This window comes from Babylonia areolata, chromosome 1 (genome assembly GCF_041734735.1).
Source record: "Babylonia areolata isolate BAREFJ2019XMU chromosome 1, ASM4173473v1, whole genome shotgun sequence".
In the NCBI taxonomy this organism is placed as follows: domain Eukaryota; kingdom Metazoa; phylum Mollusca; class Gastropoda; order Neogastropoda; family Buccinidae; genus Babylonia; species Babylonia areolata.
Genome location: NC_134876.1, coordinates 89,845,082 through 89,862,018, shown reverse-complemented (window position 1 = coordinate 89,862,018; position 16,937 = coordinate 89,845,082). Strand labels below are relative to the sequence as shown.

General features: G+C 39.9%; 1 protein-coding gene across 4 annotated transcripts in view; it reads right to left on the bottom strand.

Moving 5' to 3' along the window:
* Window positions 1–12,852, bottom strand: part of LOC143288969 (uncharacterized) — a 39,910-nt gene extending 27,058 nt beyond the window's left edge. For all 4 annotated transcript variants that reach the window (XM_076597679.1, XM_076597689.1, XM_076597697.1 and 1 more), the window contains exons 1-3: window positions 12,711–12,852; window positions 9,285–9,376; window positions 2,501–2,623 (exon numbers count right to left, since the gene is read on the bottom strand). In XM_076597679.1, coding sequence (XP_076453794.1) covers window positions 2,501–2,623; window positions 9,285–9,376; window positions 12,711–12,759 — 264 coding nt within the window. In that variant the 5' untranslated portion in view covers window positions 12,760–12,852. The remainder of the gene's footprint in view (window positions 1–2,500; window positions 2,624–9,284; window positions 9,377–12,710) is intronic.
* Window positions 12,853–16,937: the final 4,085 nt, after the last annotated feature.

Here is a 16,937-nt window from a genome sequence, read left to right as displayed (position 1 = left end):
CACACAAACACACACACACACACACACACACACACACACACACACACAGATGCTTTGACGCTTTGATGTTTTACTGTCATTGACTGTACAGTCCTCATGACAGGGGGGTACAAACACAGTTTCAAGGGATATAAGATCAAACAAATAAACAAACTGTAAATAGATATTCTAAACACATGCACAGTTAGCGCAATTACAGAAAATTAGACGAACATGAAACATTGGTCAGCTCGACCATCCATAATCCACATGCACACATTCATGCGTATGTATCAAATTATCAACAAATGACATATCTTACGATAGTAGTTTTTTTTTTCTGAGAGTGACTAATAACAGTCACAATGTAATTTTGTACTTTTTTCATGTTTGGGCATCTGAACTACTGTTTATCGTTTTCTTTCGGAGATCTCATGCTTCAGAAATATATTTAGCCAATGATTTTATGATATCTTCATCATTCGTTCGAAGCAACATTACCATATCTTCTCTTTCTAGCACCTCTTTCTCAAAAAGAATACATATTTTTACGAATAAACTCATAAGATTTACACTCGAACACAAAATGGTTTTCATCATCAATAGCTAAGTTACATATTGGACAGGGAATCTGTGTTGATGTGCCAGTTTCAAACCATCTTTTGTTGGCATTAAAGCCAAGTGCCTGGCTAGGTTTGTTCTGTGCCACTTGTTTGATATTATCATAATATTTTTTTCTGCTTAGAAAATACTTTTGAATGAAAAGAACCAACTGTATTTTTTTCATGCATTCCATTTGTGAATGCCAGTTTTGTTTGAATGAAGCAATCAGTCTACCTTTAAGTTCAGAAATAAACCCATATTCATGTACTACGGCCTGACACAACCACACAATTCCAAATCCGTTTTCTGTTAATTCCTTCTTCACAATGCCCAGTTTTGCTTTCCTGTTTCCTTTTGTACCAACATCATCTCATATGCTTGTCTACAGAGCCTTGGCATTGGTAAACGAATTACCCTGATCCAATATTCAAATGCAGTGGATATCTGCCAGTCCCTCCATACAAAATCTTATCTGATGAATAAAGTGGAATACCAAGGGAACGCTTGATAGCAAATGAGTGTACTTTTTCCATATCATTATTGTTGTAAAGACCCCAAACTTCTGCCCCGTAAGTCAACATAGGCTCTATCTGGGTATCAAATAATTTCCAAAATATACAAAGATCAATGCAATTTAACTTTCTTAGCGATCTGATTATTTCTATGACCCCCTTCGTCCCTTTTCTACATGATTCCTCCCAAAGATGCTTCAAACTTAGTTTTATTGTAAAATAAAGTCCTAAGTATTTGTAAGAGTTCGTTACCTTTACATCTGCATTTCCATAAAACCATTTTTCGTGAGCAGAAAGATGCCACCACCCCCTTCCCCCCCACACACCCATTCGATATACCATCACATTTGTTTTATCCAAATCAACTGACAGGCATAATCGACCAGCTTTCTGTTTTAATACATTTAGTTGATTTTGTAATCCAGTGACTGTATCTGATAAAAGAATAATATCATCTGCAATAATAAAAGAAATAATTCTATTGCTCCTGGGATCATTTGAATGCCGTGTTTACCTTTCTGTGACAGATCCACTGCTAATTTGTTTATAAAAAAAATGAAAACATCAGGGGACTAAGCAGACAACATTGTTTTACTCCGCGTGGGCATTCCAGGTAATCAGAGTAAGTACCTTTATTACGTACACAAGCCAACACTGAATCATACATACTTCTAACAGCTTTATACAATTTCCCATTAATGCCACTTTTACGTAATACATCCCATGATATATTTCGATTTACAGAATCGAAAGCCTTTCTAAAATCAATAAATGCTACATAAAGTTTAGTATTCTTCAGCAAATATTTTTGTACTAATGCATTGTCTACTATTGTCTACAGTGCTATACCCCGCCCTAAAACCTGCTCGTTCCTCGATTATCTTTTCTTCACTTTCTGTCTATTTATTTAATCTTCTGTTTAAAATGTAAGTGTACACCTTATTTATCATACTTGTGAGGGCTATTCCAAAATGATTATCAGGATTATCAGTATCTCCCTTTTTATGAATCAGAACGACAACACATTTTGCCCATTCTGCAGGAAAAGACCCATTTACAAAATGATCTGTTGAACAAAATAACAAGAAAATCAATCACAACCGAGCTGGCATGAGTTAACATTTCACTATCTTATCTGGTACCGCGCTTTTTCCTGCCCTTAGATGCTATGCTTTCAATGACCTCTTCCCTAGATATTTGACTGTTAAAGCAGGGATGCACTTACAATTTCTTGAGCGAATGTTTTCTTCGTAATTCTCTGCCGCTTTCAGAATTCATCACAAACAACCTGACCGATCGAAACAATGGCTCGTGAAGATACGGAGACAGACAGAGAGAGAGAGAGAGAGAGAGAGAGAGAGAGAGAGAGAGAGAGAAGACGAAGGAAGGAAAACAGAGCTACAGACCATGTCCTGAAGCAGATGATACAGAATGTCGTCGGTCAGCCCGTTGAGGACATCGGCACACTCTTCCCTCCTCTCCCTGCCCACTGCGTCACACACCCTCTCCAGCTGTACCGCCACCCCGGCCTGTCATCGTCATCATCATAATCATCATCATCATCGTCATCGTCGTCATCATCATCGTCATCATCATCGTCACCATCATCATCACACTCCTCCCTCCTCTCCCTGCCCACTGCGTCACACACCCTCTCCAGCTGTACCGCCACACCGGCCTGTCATCGTCATCATCATCACCGTCACCATCATCATCACATTCCTCCCTCCTCTCCCCCCCCCTCCCCGCCCCCACGTCGTCACACACCCTTTCTTACTGCACCGCCACTCTGTTATCATCATCATCATCATCATCATCATCATCACACTCCTCCCTTCTCTCCCTCCCCGCCGCGTCACATACCCTCTCTCATCATTATCATCATCATTACCATCATCATCATCACCAACATCATCATCATCATCACAGCACCAGCACCACTACCATGATCATGATCATCATAATCATGAATATTAACATAATCATCATTATCAGCATCATCATTGTCATCTTCGTCATACAAAAACATACACTGCACCCCCAACCCCCGAAAACGTAATATGACTGCCTACACTGCGGGATAAGAATCTCATTATCATATCAGAATAAATATTTCCATACCCAGAAAAAACGATCACACTCATAAAATGTTAATATCCGTGTGATTGTATCTGTGTGTTTTTCATATATTTTTATATACTGTCCTTGATATGTACCAGTTTAGGATTGTTCCTATTTTGTAGTGTGGTGTAGAAATAAGGGGTTATGAAAATGTAAATATACCTGAAAAATCAGAATTGAAAAATTTGAAACGCTTCTTCAAACTAAAGAAGAATACTATAACCCAAACGATTGATGGAGAAACTGGTATTTATCCAATTAGTGCATTAGTGAAAAATGAGATTGGTTCGGTTTTGGACTGGTTCGGTTTTGGACTAGATTAGTGTTATCAAAAACAGAAAATGTAGATATGATATTCATTCTTCAAAATGAGTGGGTAATATCAGACAAATTTTAATAGAAACAGACTGTGTTTGGGATGCTCAGTCCTTCTTAGAGAGGGAATCTTTCTCCCAAGAATCTCAACATTGCTTTGAGAGAGTTTTTTTTAAACATATGTGGAGACGCTCCAGAGGCGAGTAATAAATGTTTGTTCTATTGAATTTCCAAAAGTGAATTTCGTATAGAAAATACATGTCAAAATGCCTGATAATTAGTACATCATTAACTTCTTCAAATTTCGAAGTATATAATCATAAGTTGGAAATAGAAATAGGGAGACACAATGGCATACCACCAGAGTTACGGTTATGTAAGGTTTGTAACATGTCTAGGGGATGAGTTCCATTTTATAATGGAATGTCCCAAATAAGATCAAATGTAAAAAAAGAAAAAAAGAAAGAGATATCTGACTAAAAAATATTTGTCTCCGAATTCAACCATGATCATACGATCGGCTTCGGATCCACTCTGTTTACGCATACCCAGATTCAAACACTCGACTGTTGGCCGCCGTTCTTTCTCTGTCTCTGGACCTTGCGATTGGAATGAACTTCACTCTCAGCTCTTTCAAGTCTGGCCTTAAAACCCACCTCTTCCCAAAATAGCCTCCCATGCCTGCCCTTCCTTGTCTTTAGTTTCTACAGTTTTAGAGTTATGCATGCGTGTGAATGACTGGTGCGAAAGCGCTTTGATTTGTCTCTGCACAAGATTCAGCGCTATATAAATACCATTATTATTATTATTATTGTATTATAGTAATTCCCATCCGTTTTAATTCGATCCAGTCCATTCCCATTCAATCTGATGCAGTCCATTCCCAGCCAGTCTTATCCTGTCCAACACCTATCAGTCTGATCAAGTCTATTCCCACTCAGCCTTACTCCGTCCAACACCTTCAATCGAATCCAGTCCATTCCCAGTCCATTTGATTCAGTCCAACATCTTTCACTCTGACCCAGTACAACACCATCCAATCTGATCCTGTCTAAGACCATTCAATCTGATCCACTACAAGACCTTTCAATCTGACCTAGCCCAACACCTTTCAATCTGACCCAGTACACCTTTCAATCTGGCCACTACAACGCCTTTTAATCTGACCCAGTCCAATGCCTTTCAATCTGATCTAGTACAGCACCATTCAATCTGACCCAGTACAACACCGTTCAATCTGACCCAGTCCAATGCCTTTCAATCTGATCTAGTACAGCACCATTCAATCTGACCCAGTACAACACCATTCAATCTGACCCAGTCCAGTGCCTTTCAATCTGACCCAGCACACCTTTCAATCTGACCCAGTACAACATCATTCAATCTGACTTAGCACACCTTTCAATCTGACCCAGCACACCTTTCAATCTGACCCAGTACAACACCTTTCAATCTGACCCAGTCCAGTGCCTTTCAATCTGACTCAGTCCAACACATTTCAGTTTCATCACGTTTTTCAATCTCATTCAGTCAAGCACCTTTTAGCTTGATAAATTGAGTGTCTTTCAGACCTACGCACAGAGAAAAGTAAAATTCCGATACACCAAATTATTGTTTTGTTAGCTGTCGAAATTGTATTTCTTTCTTTCTTTATCTATTTATTCATTTATTTATTTATATATTCGTTCATTTACTTATCCATATACTTATTTTCCAATATACATCCACTACATTTTGTACGTTCAGCCAATTTTATTCAGTTTCTACTGATTTTTTTCCCCAACCACAATGGTCTAAGTGTGATTCACACTATTATTCCACAGAAAGATGTGATCTGGAAAACAGACAGAAGGTGACAATTTTATCAAAAGTTTGACCGGTTTAAACGAGTTCAAGGTTCAGGTGAGTTTTCCTCTGTGGACTGCTGCGGTCACACAGCTATGCTTCACTTGGGTGCAGACGTACCACAATCCAGTGCAGTGATACCACGGTCACTCACGTACAGCAGGAATATAAACTTCAAGCTATCGTTGCTAAGCTTCCCACCCGACCCCCATCAGCTTGCATGCAGGAAAATAAGAAGCCGTCTTCTCCCTTAACTCTCTCCATACGAAAGGCGAAAGAGACGACGTTAACAGCGTTTCACCCCAATTACCATCATCCAAATATTGCAAGCGGAAGGCTCTTATACTGAAGAGGTGAATGTTGACAAAGAATACCACAATTCTGACGACGGAAGCTAAAGGTTGGGTCATTCAGACACCCACTGGACATCCGAGGGTTCTGTGTAGAGGAGAAGAGAGAACTGGCCGTACTGAGTGAGTTAACTCTGTGAAGAGTCATTGGGGGCGCCGCACAGGACTGTTCACCAGATTCCTCCAGGTCCGTCGGTTGTGTGTCACAGCCAAGGTCTTTTGCAAATTGTTTTCCTGTCTGTTATGTTGTGTTTTCAGTCCATTGTGGGTTGTTGTTTGTTTGTTTTTTTTCTCCCTTTCGCCTCCCTCCGTCAACAGTTCCTTGAAGGACGGGTTTAGCAAAACTGTTGGATCTTGTTACGTAGCCAAGAAGTACAGAGGAATAAATCAAGATCCTTCCACGCAATTAAAAACGGACCCCCCCCCCCCGACCCCCAATCCCCCCATCCATCCACCCAAATCAGATCATGTGCCCTTTACTTGACATTTACACACCATAACTATGTGTATGTATGTAATTATGCATTATATATAACAACATATATAACGAAATATAACCAATCTGAATTTGTTTTCAGCACGATAACTGGGGTTGAGAATAAGATTTTTAAATAAAACACTTGCTGGTTCATTCAATGAAATTTAATTCGATTTCATTTCCACAAGAAAAATCTGATATGGAAAATAGGAGGTGATCAATAAATCAAGAGCCCCTACCACCCTTCCCCCTAAAAAAAAGAACACCCGAAAGCTGTTCATACATTTTCATTTGACATGTACACAAGACAACATGCACTGTGTATTTAAAAAAACATCACAACACACACACACACACACACACACACACACACACACACACACACACACTAAAACGATTCGTAAGATATGAAGAAAAAAAAATTAAACCAACGCTTTGACACACAACCGACGGGACCTCGAGAAGAATCTAGGAATCAAGAGAACAGTTCTTCTGTGCAGCCTCCATCCCCACACCCCGCCCCCACCATGCACCCCCAATGACTTCATTGAGTTAAGGGAGAAGAAGAAGAAGAAGACGAACTCTACAGGTTTGAATTAAACAAAGAACACCCTGAAAACATCGCTGACGTAGAAGAAGAAGAAGGACGAGGAGGAGGAGGAGGAGAAAAACGAGAAGTAGGAGGAGGAGAAGAAGAAGGAGAAGGAGAAGAACAAGAAGAACGAGAAGAAGAAGAAGAAGAAGAACAACAACAACAACAAGACGAACTCTACAGGTTTGAATTAAAAAAAAACCAGAACACCCTGAAAACATCTCTGACGTGTTCAGCAGGGCAGGCCGGCAGGCAGACTGACAGTGTACGTGCCAGTGAGTGAGTGAACGACGTGTGTTTTGTTATCTGTGTGTCTGTTTGCTCGTGGTGTCCGTGCCTCCTGCCATGTCACCTGTTCCGTTCCTGACCTTGAACCTGATCTCTTATCACCCACCAAGGTCACCGTGACTGGGGAGCTGTCTCTGCCTCTATCTCTGTTGGTCTCTTGTCTCTGTCTCTGAATCTCTCTCTCTTATGTATGTATGTATGTATGTGCTTTTCCATCATGTATATTGATTATTATGAAAACACATGTATGTTTATGAGCGTGTCCGAATGTCCTGTCTACGCATATAATAATTTCATGTTAATTTTTGGATGTATGTATGTGTGTGTGCATGCATGTATGTGCTTTTTCTTAACCATGTATGTTTAGTATCATGAATACACATGTCTGTGTGTGAGCGTGTCCGAATGACCTGTCTATGCTTTTGATAATTCCATGTTATTAGATTTCGTTTTTGACATTGATTATTTTTATTTAATTTTTCTCTATGCTGTCAATGCTGGGTGTAAATAAAGAAGAAGAAGAAGAAAAAAAGATTAAACAAGGGTAATTAACGTCCACCATTTAACAAACTCGTTCTTGTTCTCCCTCTGTTTCTCTCTTATCACTAAGGTCACGGTGACTGAAAATATGTCCTATGTCTCACTGTGTCTCTCCGCCCGTGCGCATGTCCGTCTCGCATAAATTTTCCAAGTCAGCTTTGACTAGTCATGTTATTATTGTTAAATGATTATCGAACTACACCCTTTCATGAGGTGCAATGGCCTATCATTTTTTAATTATCTGTATTCGTATCTATGCCCGCCCTCCCTCTCTCTCATACTGCTCTAAACAGGCTATTGGATAAATGGCTCAGTGATATTAATAGAAATGAAATCACTGGCGTCCTTATTGTAGACTTCGCCAAAGCATTTGACATGATTGACCACAGGCTCCTTCAGAGAAAGCTAAGAATTTATGTACTGTCTAACACTTTACATATGATGTCGTCATTCTTATCTTACAGGAAACAAATGGTATTAGTTAACGAATCCAAGTCTGCTCTTTTACCTGTTAAGTATGGTGTACCTCAAAGCTCTGTCCTAGGACCCCTCCTATTTTCAATATATATTAGTGAATTACCCTTGTACTTAACAACTTGTTGTGAAATGTTTGCAGATGATACAGCCCTGTATGAAAGTCACTGTAATGCAAAAGAAGTATCTCTAGAATTACAAGAGAATATCAATAAGTTAGTTATGTGGTCAGAACTAAACCATGTGTTTCTTCATCCGCAGAAAACCAAATATATGATGATTACCACTCGAAAGAAGCGTCAAAGCATTTCCAATGAACTTGTCCCTCTTTTCATAAATACTGCTGTTATCAAAGAAGTTGACAATAATAAATTTTTTGGAGTTGTGGTGGATAATAATCTATCATGGTCTGATTACATTTCTATGTTATGTAAAAATGTAGCAAAAACGGTGTACCAGCTGAACAAAATCAAGCATTTCTTAAATGTTCGTTCTAGAAAAATGTTCTTTCATGTTTACATTGAGACTCACATTAAACATGCATCCACACAATGGGATTCTGCAAGTGAAAGCATTCCCAGGCCACTGTTTTGTCTTCACAGGCGTGCAATAATATTAGTTCTCCTAAAATCCTCCACATTGACACCAGACGACTATATTGTGTTGGATATTCTCCCACTGAAATGGAAATTTAGAGACAACAAAGCAGTTTTTATGTTCCAAATTTTATCTGGTTGTGACCCACCCTCCATTGTCAGTAAATATCATATAAACGAAAATCGACACGTCCATAAGATTATGTTACACCGTCCGCTCTTTCTCCTTCCTCCCTCCCTCTCTCTCCCACGCACACTCGCAAACACGTGCACGAGGTTATACACACATATCACTTGCATCCACCCATAGCACAAGATGAACAGTGGAAAATGTATCTTTATCAAATAATGAATAAGCAGATAGATAAATGTTACAACTGATACACAAACAAAGGAGGGAGTTGTCTGCAATTTGACAATGTTTTTTCTTCTGATTTTTAAAAACTGTCTACCGACAGCATTATGCAAAAACCCTTTACTGTAGGGCCTACAAATACAGCGAAAGTATCGTATTCTCTCTCTCTCTCTTTGTGTGTGTGTGTGTGTGTGTGTGTGTGTGTGTGTAGAAAAAGAAAACAGCACAGGACTCACGTGTTCTTGTTCATCATTGAAAGCAGCCTCCACGTCCTTGACAACATCCGAACACAGGTTACATAGCTCCTCTTCTGTCACCACTGGACCCGCTGCTCCCCAAAAACAAATAACGAAAACAACGAGTGACTACAAAAATGGCGGGTGTCGGGGTGGGGGTGGGGGTGGGGGATTTTTCAGGGATCATTTGTGATTCCTGCTGCGCACCACCAACAAAACCGAAAACACAGGATCGAAGGGATGAAGGGTTACCAGTATATACATTACGATCCAAATCATAATTGAGGATCTAAGGGATGGATGAGGGATTACAAGCACACACATAACGATCTATATCATAACTGGGGATTGAAGGGATGAATGGTTACCAGTACACACATAACGATCCGAATCATAACTGGGGATCGCAGGGATGAGGGGTTACCAGTACACACATAGCAATCAATATCATAACTGGGGATTGAAGGATGAATGGTTACCAGTACACACATAACGATCTATATCATAACTGGGGATTGAAGGGATGAATGGTTACCAGTACACACATAACGATCTATATCATAACTGGGGATTGAAGGGATGAATGGTTACCAGTACACACATAACGATCCAAATCATAACTGGGGATCGAAGGGATGAATGGTTACCAGTACACACATAACGATCTATATCATAACTGGGGATTGAAGGGATGAATGGTTACCAGTACACACATAACGATCTATATCATAACTGGGGATTGAAGGGATGAATGGTTACCAGTACACACATAACGATCTATATCATAACTGGGGATTGAAGGGATGAATGGTTACCAGTACACACATAACGATCTATATCATAACTGGGGATTGAAGGGATGAATGGTTACCAGTACACACATAACGATCTATATCATAACTGGGGATCGAAGGGATGAATGGTTACCAGTACACACATAACAATCTATATCATAACTGGGGATTGAAGGGTTGAATGGTTACCAGTACACACATAACCATCTATATCATAACTGGGGATTGAAGGGATGAATGGTTACCAGTACACACAACGATCCAAATCATAACTGGGGATCGAAGGGATGAAGGGTTACCAGTACACACATAACGAGCTACATCATAATTGAGGATCGAAGGGATGAAGTGTTACTAGTACACACATAACGAGCTATATCATAACTGGGGATCGAAGGGATGAATGGTTACTAGTACACACATAACGATCCCAATCATAACTGGGGATCGAAGGGATGAATGGTTACCAGTACACACATAACAATCTATATCATAACTGGGGATCGAAGGGATGAGGGGTTATAAGCCCATATATAACGATTCAAATCATAACTGAGGATCGTAGAGATGAAGGGTTACCAGCACATATATTACGATCCAAATTGTATTTTTGCTCACCGTCAGAAAGGACTGTTTTAGTGTCGAACCGAAAGTTGAGTAGTGGAAACGGAACAAATCAATTTTAAACACGCCACATCGATTTGGTTGCTTTCCGAGCATAATAATACAGATCTATCAAAGTTTCAAACGTTCCCAGTCTTCATCACGACTTTTTTTGGGTTGCGATAAAACGTAACAAAGTCGCACAACCATTTTGGGGTGTAAAACACACACATATCACTCCAGACAAGTCCGGTTCTTTCGGGAAAAGTTATGGTCCGTTGATGGGTGGATCGGACCGCATTGTACCACGCTGAAACTGCAGACTGAAGGACCAGTCAATACCTGCCTCTCCGATTAAAGATTCCATCCCTCCCCCAGTGCCCCCGCTTTAGAAAAAAACAAAAACAACAACAACAAAACCACACAAAAACAACACAACAACAAACAAAACACACACACACACACACACACACACACACACACACACACACACACACACACAAAACAACAACAACCCAAACAAACACACACACACACACACACACAAAACACTCAAACAACACAACAACAGCAACAAAAAGCTACTCATTGTCGGAATCCATGAAACGCATGCTCCCCCAAAACCCAACAAACTTCAGATAATGGCGGAAATCGAGGAAGTTGGTCTCGCTTTAATTAAAAAAAAAAACAAAAAAACACGGAGAAGTTTTCAAACGCGCACGTGTAGTTTGAGTTACGTTTACCTGATACATTCTGGATCGAAGATTGTTGGTTTGCTGATAGATATAGTTGATTTATTATGGCCGTTCGTGGACATTATGCAGCAAGGTATGGGGTCTGTGCACAAATCATTCTCCAAATAAAATCTAGCGGCTTCCTGCGCCTCCTTTCAAATTTAGCCTTTACGTTATAGCAAACTTTCGATGTGTGCGTGTGTTGATTATAAATATGCATAAAAGCTGCTATGCAACATCCGATGAAAAAACAAACAAAACAAAACAACAACAAAACACACACAGAAAGAAAACCCCAGGCAAAACGGTACCGGTAAAAAAACCCCAAAAATCAAACAACTAATGCCAACAGAATTTATCACAAAAAAGAAAGAAAGAAAGAAAGAAAAGAACGGCCGGCAAAAATTAATAAATACAAAATAAGTAATTACAAAACAAACAACCACAAAAAGAGAAGAACCAGAACAGAATGGTAATCGGCAGAAAAAAATACCACGATAGAATTAATAACAACAAAATTATTTCTTGTAATGTATTTCAAGTAATGATAAGTTCGATCTCTGCAACACGAATAATAATATGTAAGTGACCATGAAACATAACATACACAAAGAAGAGTGACTACAATCGCCGCACTACTCATTAAAAATGAAATGGACAAAATCAACAATGACAAAATGACTGCCGGCAAAATAAATAACAACAATACGAAAACCGTAAAACGACTAGAGGCAAACCAAATAACCATCGAATAAAAAAATTCAAACAAAGAAAGAAGAAGAAGAAATAACGAAAAAAAAACAATATTAATAAATATACCCACGGTCAAATGACCAGTGCAAACTGACTACCTGAAAAACAATCATCTGCAAAATGACAGTCATTAAAGGAGTAAAGGTATAAAAAAAAAAAGAAAAAAAAAAGAAGTGAGAAAATAAACTTGTAACAGTGTGATGAGTATTACGAATTTACAATAACAGGGACAACATTATGCCACATAAAAATTCTTTATAGAAATTAAGAGAGACAGCAAGTATGACTTATAACAATCAATATATAAGTAATCGAAGATAATTACCTTAGGTATTAAGGTACTCTTTTCAACTTCGGAGTTTTCTCTTTTAAATTTTCAACAAAGAACACAATACATACATAAATCCGCTCATATATATATATATATATATATATATATATATATATACACCTGTTTGTACACGCATCCGTGTATAAATCTCCACACACACACACATGCACACACACGCGCGCTCGCTCGCGCCCTACGCTTTTCAACTCACCAAAAGCCAGGGTAGCTGCACAACACAAGAACAATAAGGTTCGAATCATACTGCCACCGTCAACAACAGACAAGTGTGCGAACAGAGAAACTATGTTTCACCGCTTAGATAGAATGCACACCTGTTGAGCGGATAGTTCGAGCTCTGACCTGCCTTATATAGGCCAAACTTCGGGCGTGACGATTTCATTTCGAAGTGCGGTGTAATATTCAACTTGTCACCCCACCCCACCACCTTGAGCTGTTCGCCCAGCGATTTTTGTTAATTTATTGACACGTCAACTGGAAGGTGAGGATTCACTTGAGACTTCCCTCTTCCTCACCCATACTACGTATTACCAGTCCTCATCAACTTCATCGAGTGCCCATTCCAAATCGTCATCATCCCGTGTGTGTGTGTGTGTGTGTGTGTGTGTGTGTGTGTGTGTGTGTGTGTGTGTGTGTGTGTGTGTGTGTGTGTGTGTGTGTGTGTCTATCTATCTATCTATCTATCTATCTATCTATCTGTCTGTCTGTCAGAAGTTGCAGCCCTTAACAGAATCGTAAAAACTGCCACCAAGATTACCGGGGCTGATCTACCTTCTCTAGAAGGCATACATTATAAGCGGCTACTCAAAAAAGCAAAATCAATCAGCCAGGACGAATCACATCCCGTTTTGGGGATTTTCGAGATGGTCCCCCCTGGTCGACGGTACAGAAGCATAAGGACGAAAACCAATCGCTTCGCCAATAGCTTTTTCCACAAAGCAGTCAATGCCCTGTCTCTCAAACAAATCCAGTGTGATAAATGGAATTGTGCAACCAACAACCATCTACCTGAAGATCTAGTCATCAGCCCCATCCACATGTAATATGCAGCTTCTGTTCAAACGTGTGTGTGTTTGTGTATGATTTTCGGTTTATTTTCGATTGTTGTTATGTACTATCCCCCCCCTCCCCCGTCCCCCAATATTCCTTGTGACCCCGGTACACTTGGTAATAAAGACATATTCTATTCTATTTTATTATGTTTATGTATCTGTCTGTCTGTATGTATGTCTATCTATCTAGATATCTGTCTGTCTATTTCTATCTATTTATCTATCTTTCTATCAGTCTATCTGTCTGTCTATTTTGCATTAATCCGTGACTGCTGAAGCATGGTAGGATGAGGTCAGTGTGACAGAGTGCAAAAGAGCAGTTTCTCACTTTTTGTGCACTTATCAATGATACCATTGGTTTGCTGAACAATTGTAATATTCAATCCAGAGAAGAAGAAGATCTCATCTTTTTTTTTTCCCAGGTGACTGACATCCTGACCTTTAAGTTCTGTCTGATTTCAGTGTGGTGAGAGTCCTTCACTGACAAGCAAATACGTCAGCACAGCAGCGAAGGGTTAAGTTCATCGCGCAGTCACTAGGCAGGAACGGATGTAATAACGATCAAACCGTGCTCATTTCTTTTTCAGTTTTTAAAGAAACAGCTAATCCATGACATTATACCTGCTGTCTACGCACAGTTTTTAAAGAAACAGCTAATCTATGATATTATACCTGCTGTCAACGCAATCACGCCAACACTATTACCACTGTTGTTACTGCTGCAAGCGTGCGCATGTGCATACCCACAAACACAAGCGCACAAGAAGACATGAACGGATGCACGAACGCGTTTCAAGTTACCGAAGCATCTCCCGACGGTCATTTCAGTCATGCAAAAACGCTCCGTGGGAACACTAGAGGTAGTGGACTATTTCGGGTGTTACATCGGTCTTTTTTTTTTCTTTTTTTCTTTTTTTTTTAAGCCTACCCTTGCAAGTTTTGGTATCTGTAATGGAAGCTGACTGTCATACAGAGAAGATAACGGCGGTTTTGACCTATACATGTCCGGCTCTGAGAAATGTTAAGGCCTATCGCCTGAGCTTACGGGCCTGTATCATAATTATGTTTTAATCAAACAGTGTGACTTTTATGATACGATGATGACGGCGATGATAATGACCATGGCGGTGGTCGTAATTGAAGTGGTGGAGTCGTGTGTGTGTGTGTGTGTGTGTGTGTGTGTGTGTGTGCGTGTGTGTGTGTCATGTATCTCTTTCATTTTGACTGGGTATAACTCTTCCGAAATCTACGCAATGTCCGAAGCGATCAGACAGGACTACTTAAAACCTGTTGGATGAATTCCAGTAGTATTTAGATTCGTTCGTTTATTTATTTATAGTCTGTTCATATAAGATGATAATATTAGACTGAAAATAAATTTTATTATTATTTGGATTATTATCATTTTTATCATAATGATGATTGTTATTATTAATTAATTATAAATCGACATTTCTGTATATTCGAATAAAAAGGGGGCGGTTGAAGTGGAGGGGAGGGGGGGCGAGGGGGAGGGGACTAAGAAAGGAAGAGAGAGAGAGAGAGAGAGAGAGAGAGAGAGAGAGAGAGAGAGAGAGAGAGAGAGAACAGAATGTGGAAAAGATAAAGTACAAAATCTAAAAGGGAGAGGGTGAGTGTCAGTGATTGGAGAAAGAAAAAACATAATACTGGAAGGGTGTGTGTGAGAGGCGGGACGGCGGAAACGGGAATAGGACCAAAAAAAAAATATCAATAACCAAATATTGTATACACTACTTCTGTAGATTATTATTTGAAAAGAGGTTCATGGAGGGACCTACAACAAACAACCAACTGGACTATTTAACACATAACTAGCTAACTTTAATAAAGAACAGTTTGAAATATATAACTTTTTTCAAAAAATGTTAACATTTGAAACGGGTAACACGTGTTCCGTACTTTCTGGAGGCAAAAAAAGGTTTCATTACTAAACAGCTGGTTAAAACGTTCCTTAGAGAAGTAGCCTGTGCCTATCTTTTTCAACTCTCCAACTCTCTCTTTGTCTGTCTCTGTATCTGTCTCTCACCCCACCCCCCCTCTCTCTCTCCCTCCCTCTTTTTCTCTCACTTCGGTCATGTCTCTTACCTTTATTCTGCGTGGGTTTTTAATTCACCAGCCTTAACAACCTCTTTAGATACTGCCTATCTAATTTACATTTAAGTATATATCTAGATTTAGTTCACGCCTTTCTAATTTGCATTGAAATGTATCTTGCGTGTATGTGCCAGTGTACTACAATGTGCAGTGTCCTATTCTTTTTCCTTGTGTGTGTGTGTGTGTGTGTGTGTGTGTGTGTGTGTGTTGGTAGGTTTGTTGGTATGTGTGTGCGTGTGTGTGTGTGTGTGTGTGTGTGTGCGTGCGTGCGTGTATGCGCACGCGTGTGTGCGTGTGCACGTATGTGTGTGTGTGTGTGTGCGTGCGCGCGCGTGCGTGTGTGTTAATATGTGTGTGTGTGTGTGTGTGTGTGTGTGTGTGTGTGTGTGTGTAGACTAGGCAATGCCTAAAATCTTGAGCCTTGAGTCTTGAAATTTGATTCTCTCTCTCTCTCTCTCTCTCCCTCTCTCTCTCTCTCCCTTGCCATATCTCTCTCACTGTCTCTTAGCTACCATGTTCACAAAGGGAACGTTACAGTTTCACTGTTTACAACCCAGCTATGCCTGAAAAAGCAGCAGCAACAACAACAACACTCTGGATCTAGTGTGGTTGTCGGTCCTTGTCTTAAATGGTTTCCGTTCTTGTTTCCATTTCTCGCAGTGTGTGCTCATGGTTTTCTTTTTCTTTTTATCGCCGTTGTTGTTGTCTGTTCATATGTTGTTCCCTTTGCCCCCAAAAGATAGTATTATCAACTGATGTCAACCGAAACATTGTCAGCGTCGGTGTCAGTCCCTCTATCATTATCTCTCCATATCTGTCTCTCTTTCCTTCACACTCACACGGACAGACAGACACACACACACACACACACAGAGACGCATACATACACACACACACACACACGCACATAACGCAGAAATACACACACACACATATACACACTCGCACGCACGCACGCACACGCACACACACTCTTTTTCTTCTCAAATCTTATTTTTCCTTCTTTTTAACTGTAACGGAAGACGGTCAGTCGGTTAGCGAACAACAGGAACCCCACCAGAAAAACCAGCCACTTGCCTACTTGTCTTTGCCTTTGACTGACTATAGCCAACATTTCGAGGATACAACGATCAACGGCAGTCTGCGCACGTAGGTTCTGAAATTCCTTGGTGGGGAAGCGAGCGGTAAATACAACAACTACTTTAGAGTGTTGGAAGTTTCAGTTTCAGCTTCAAAGCTCCCGAGACACCTTT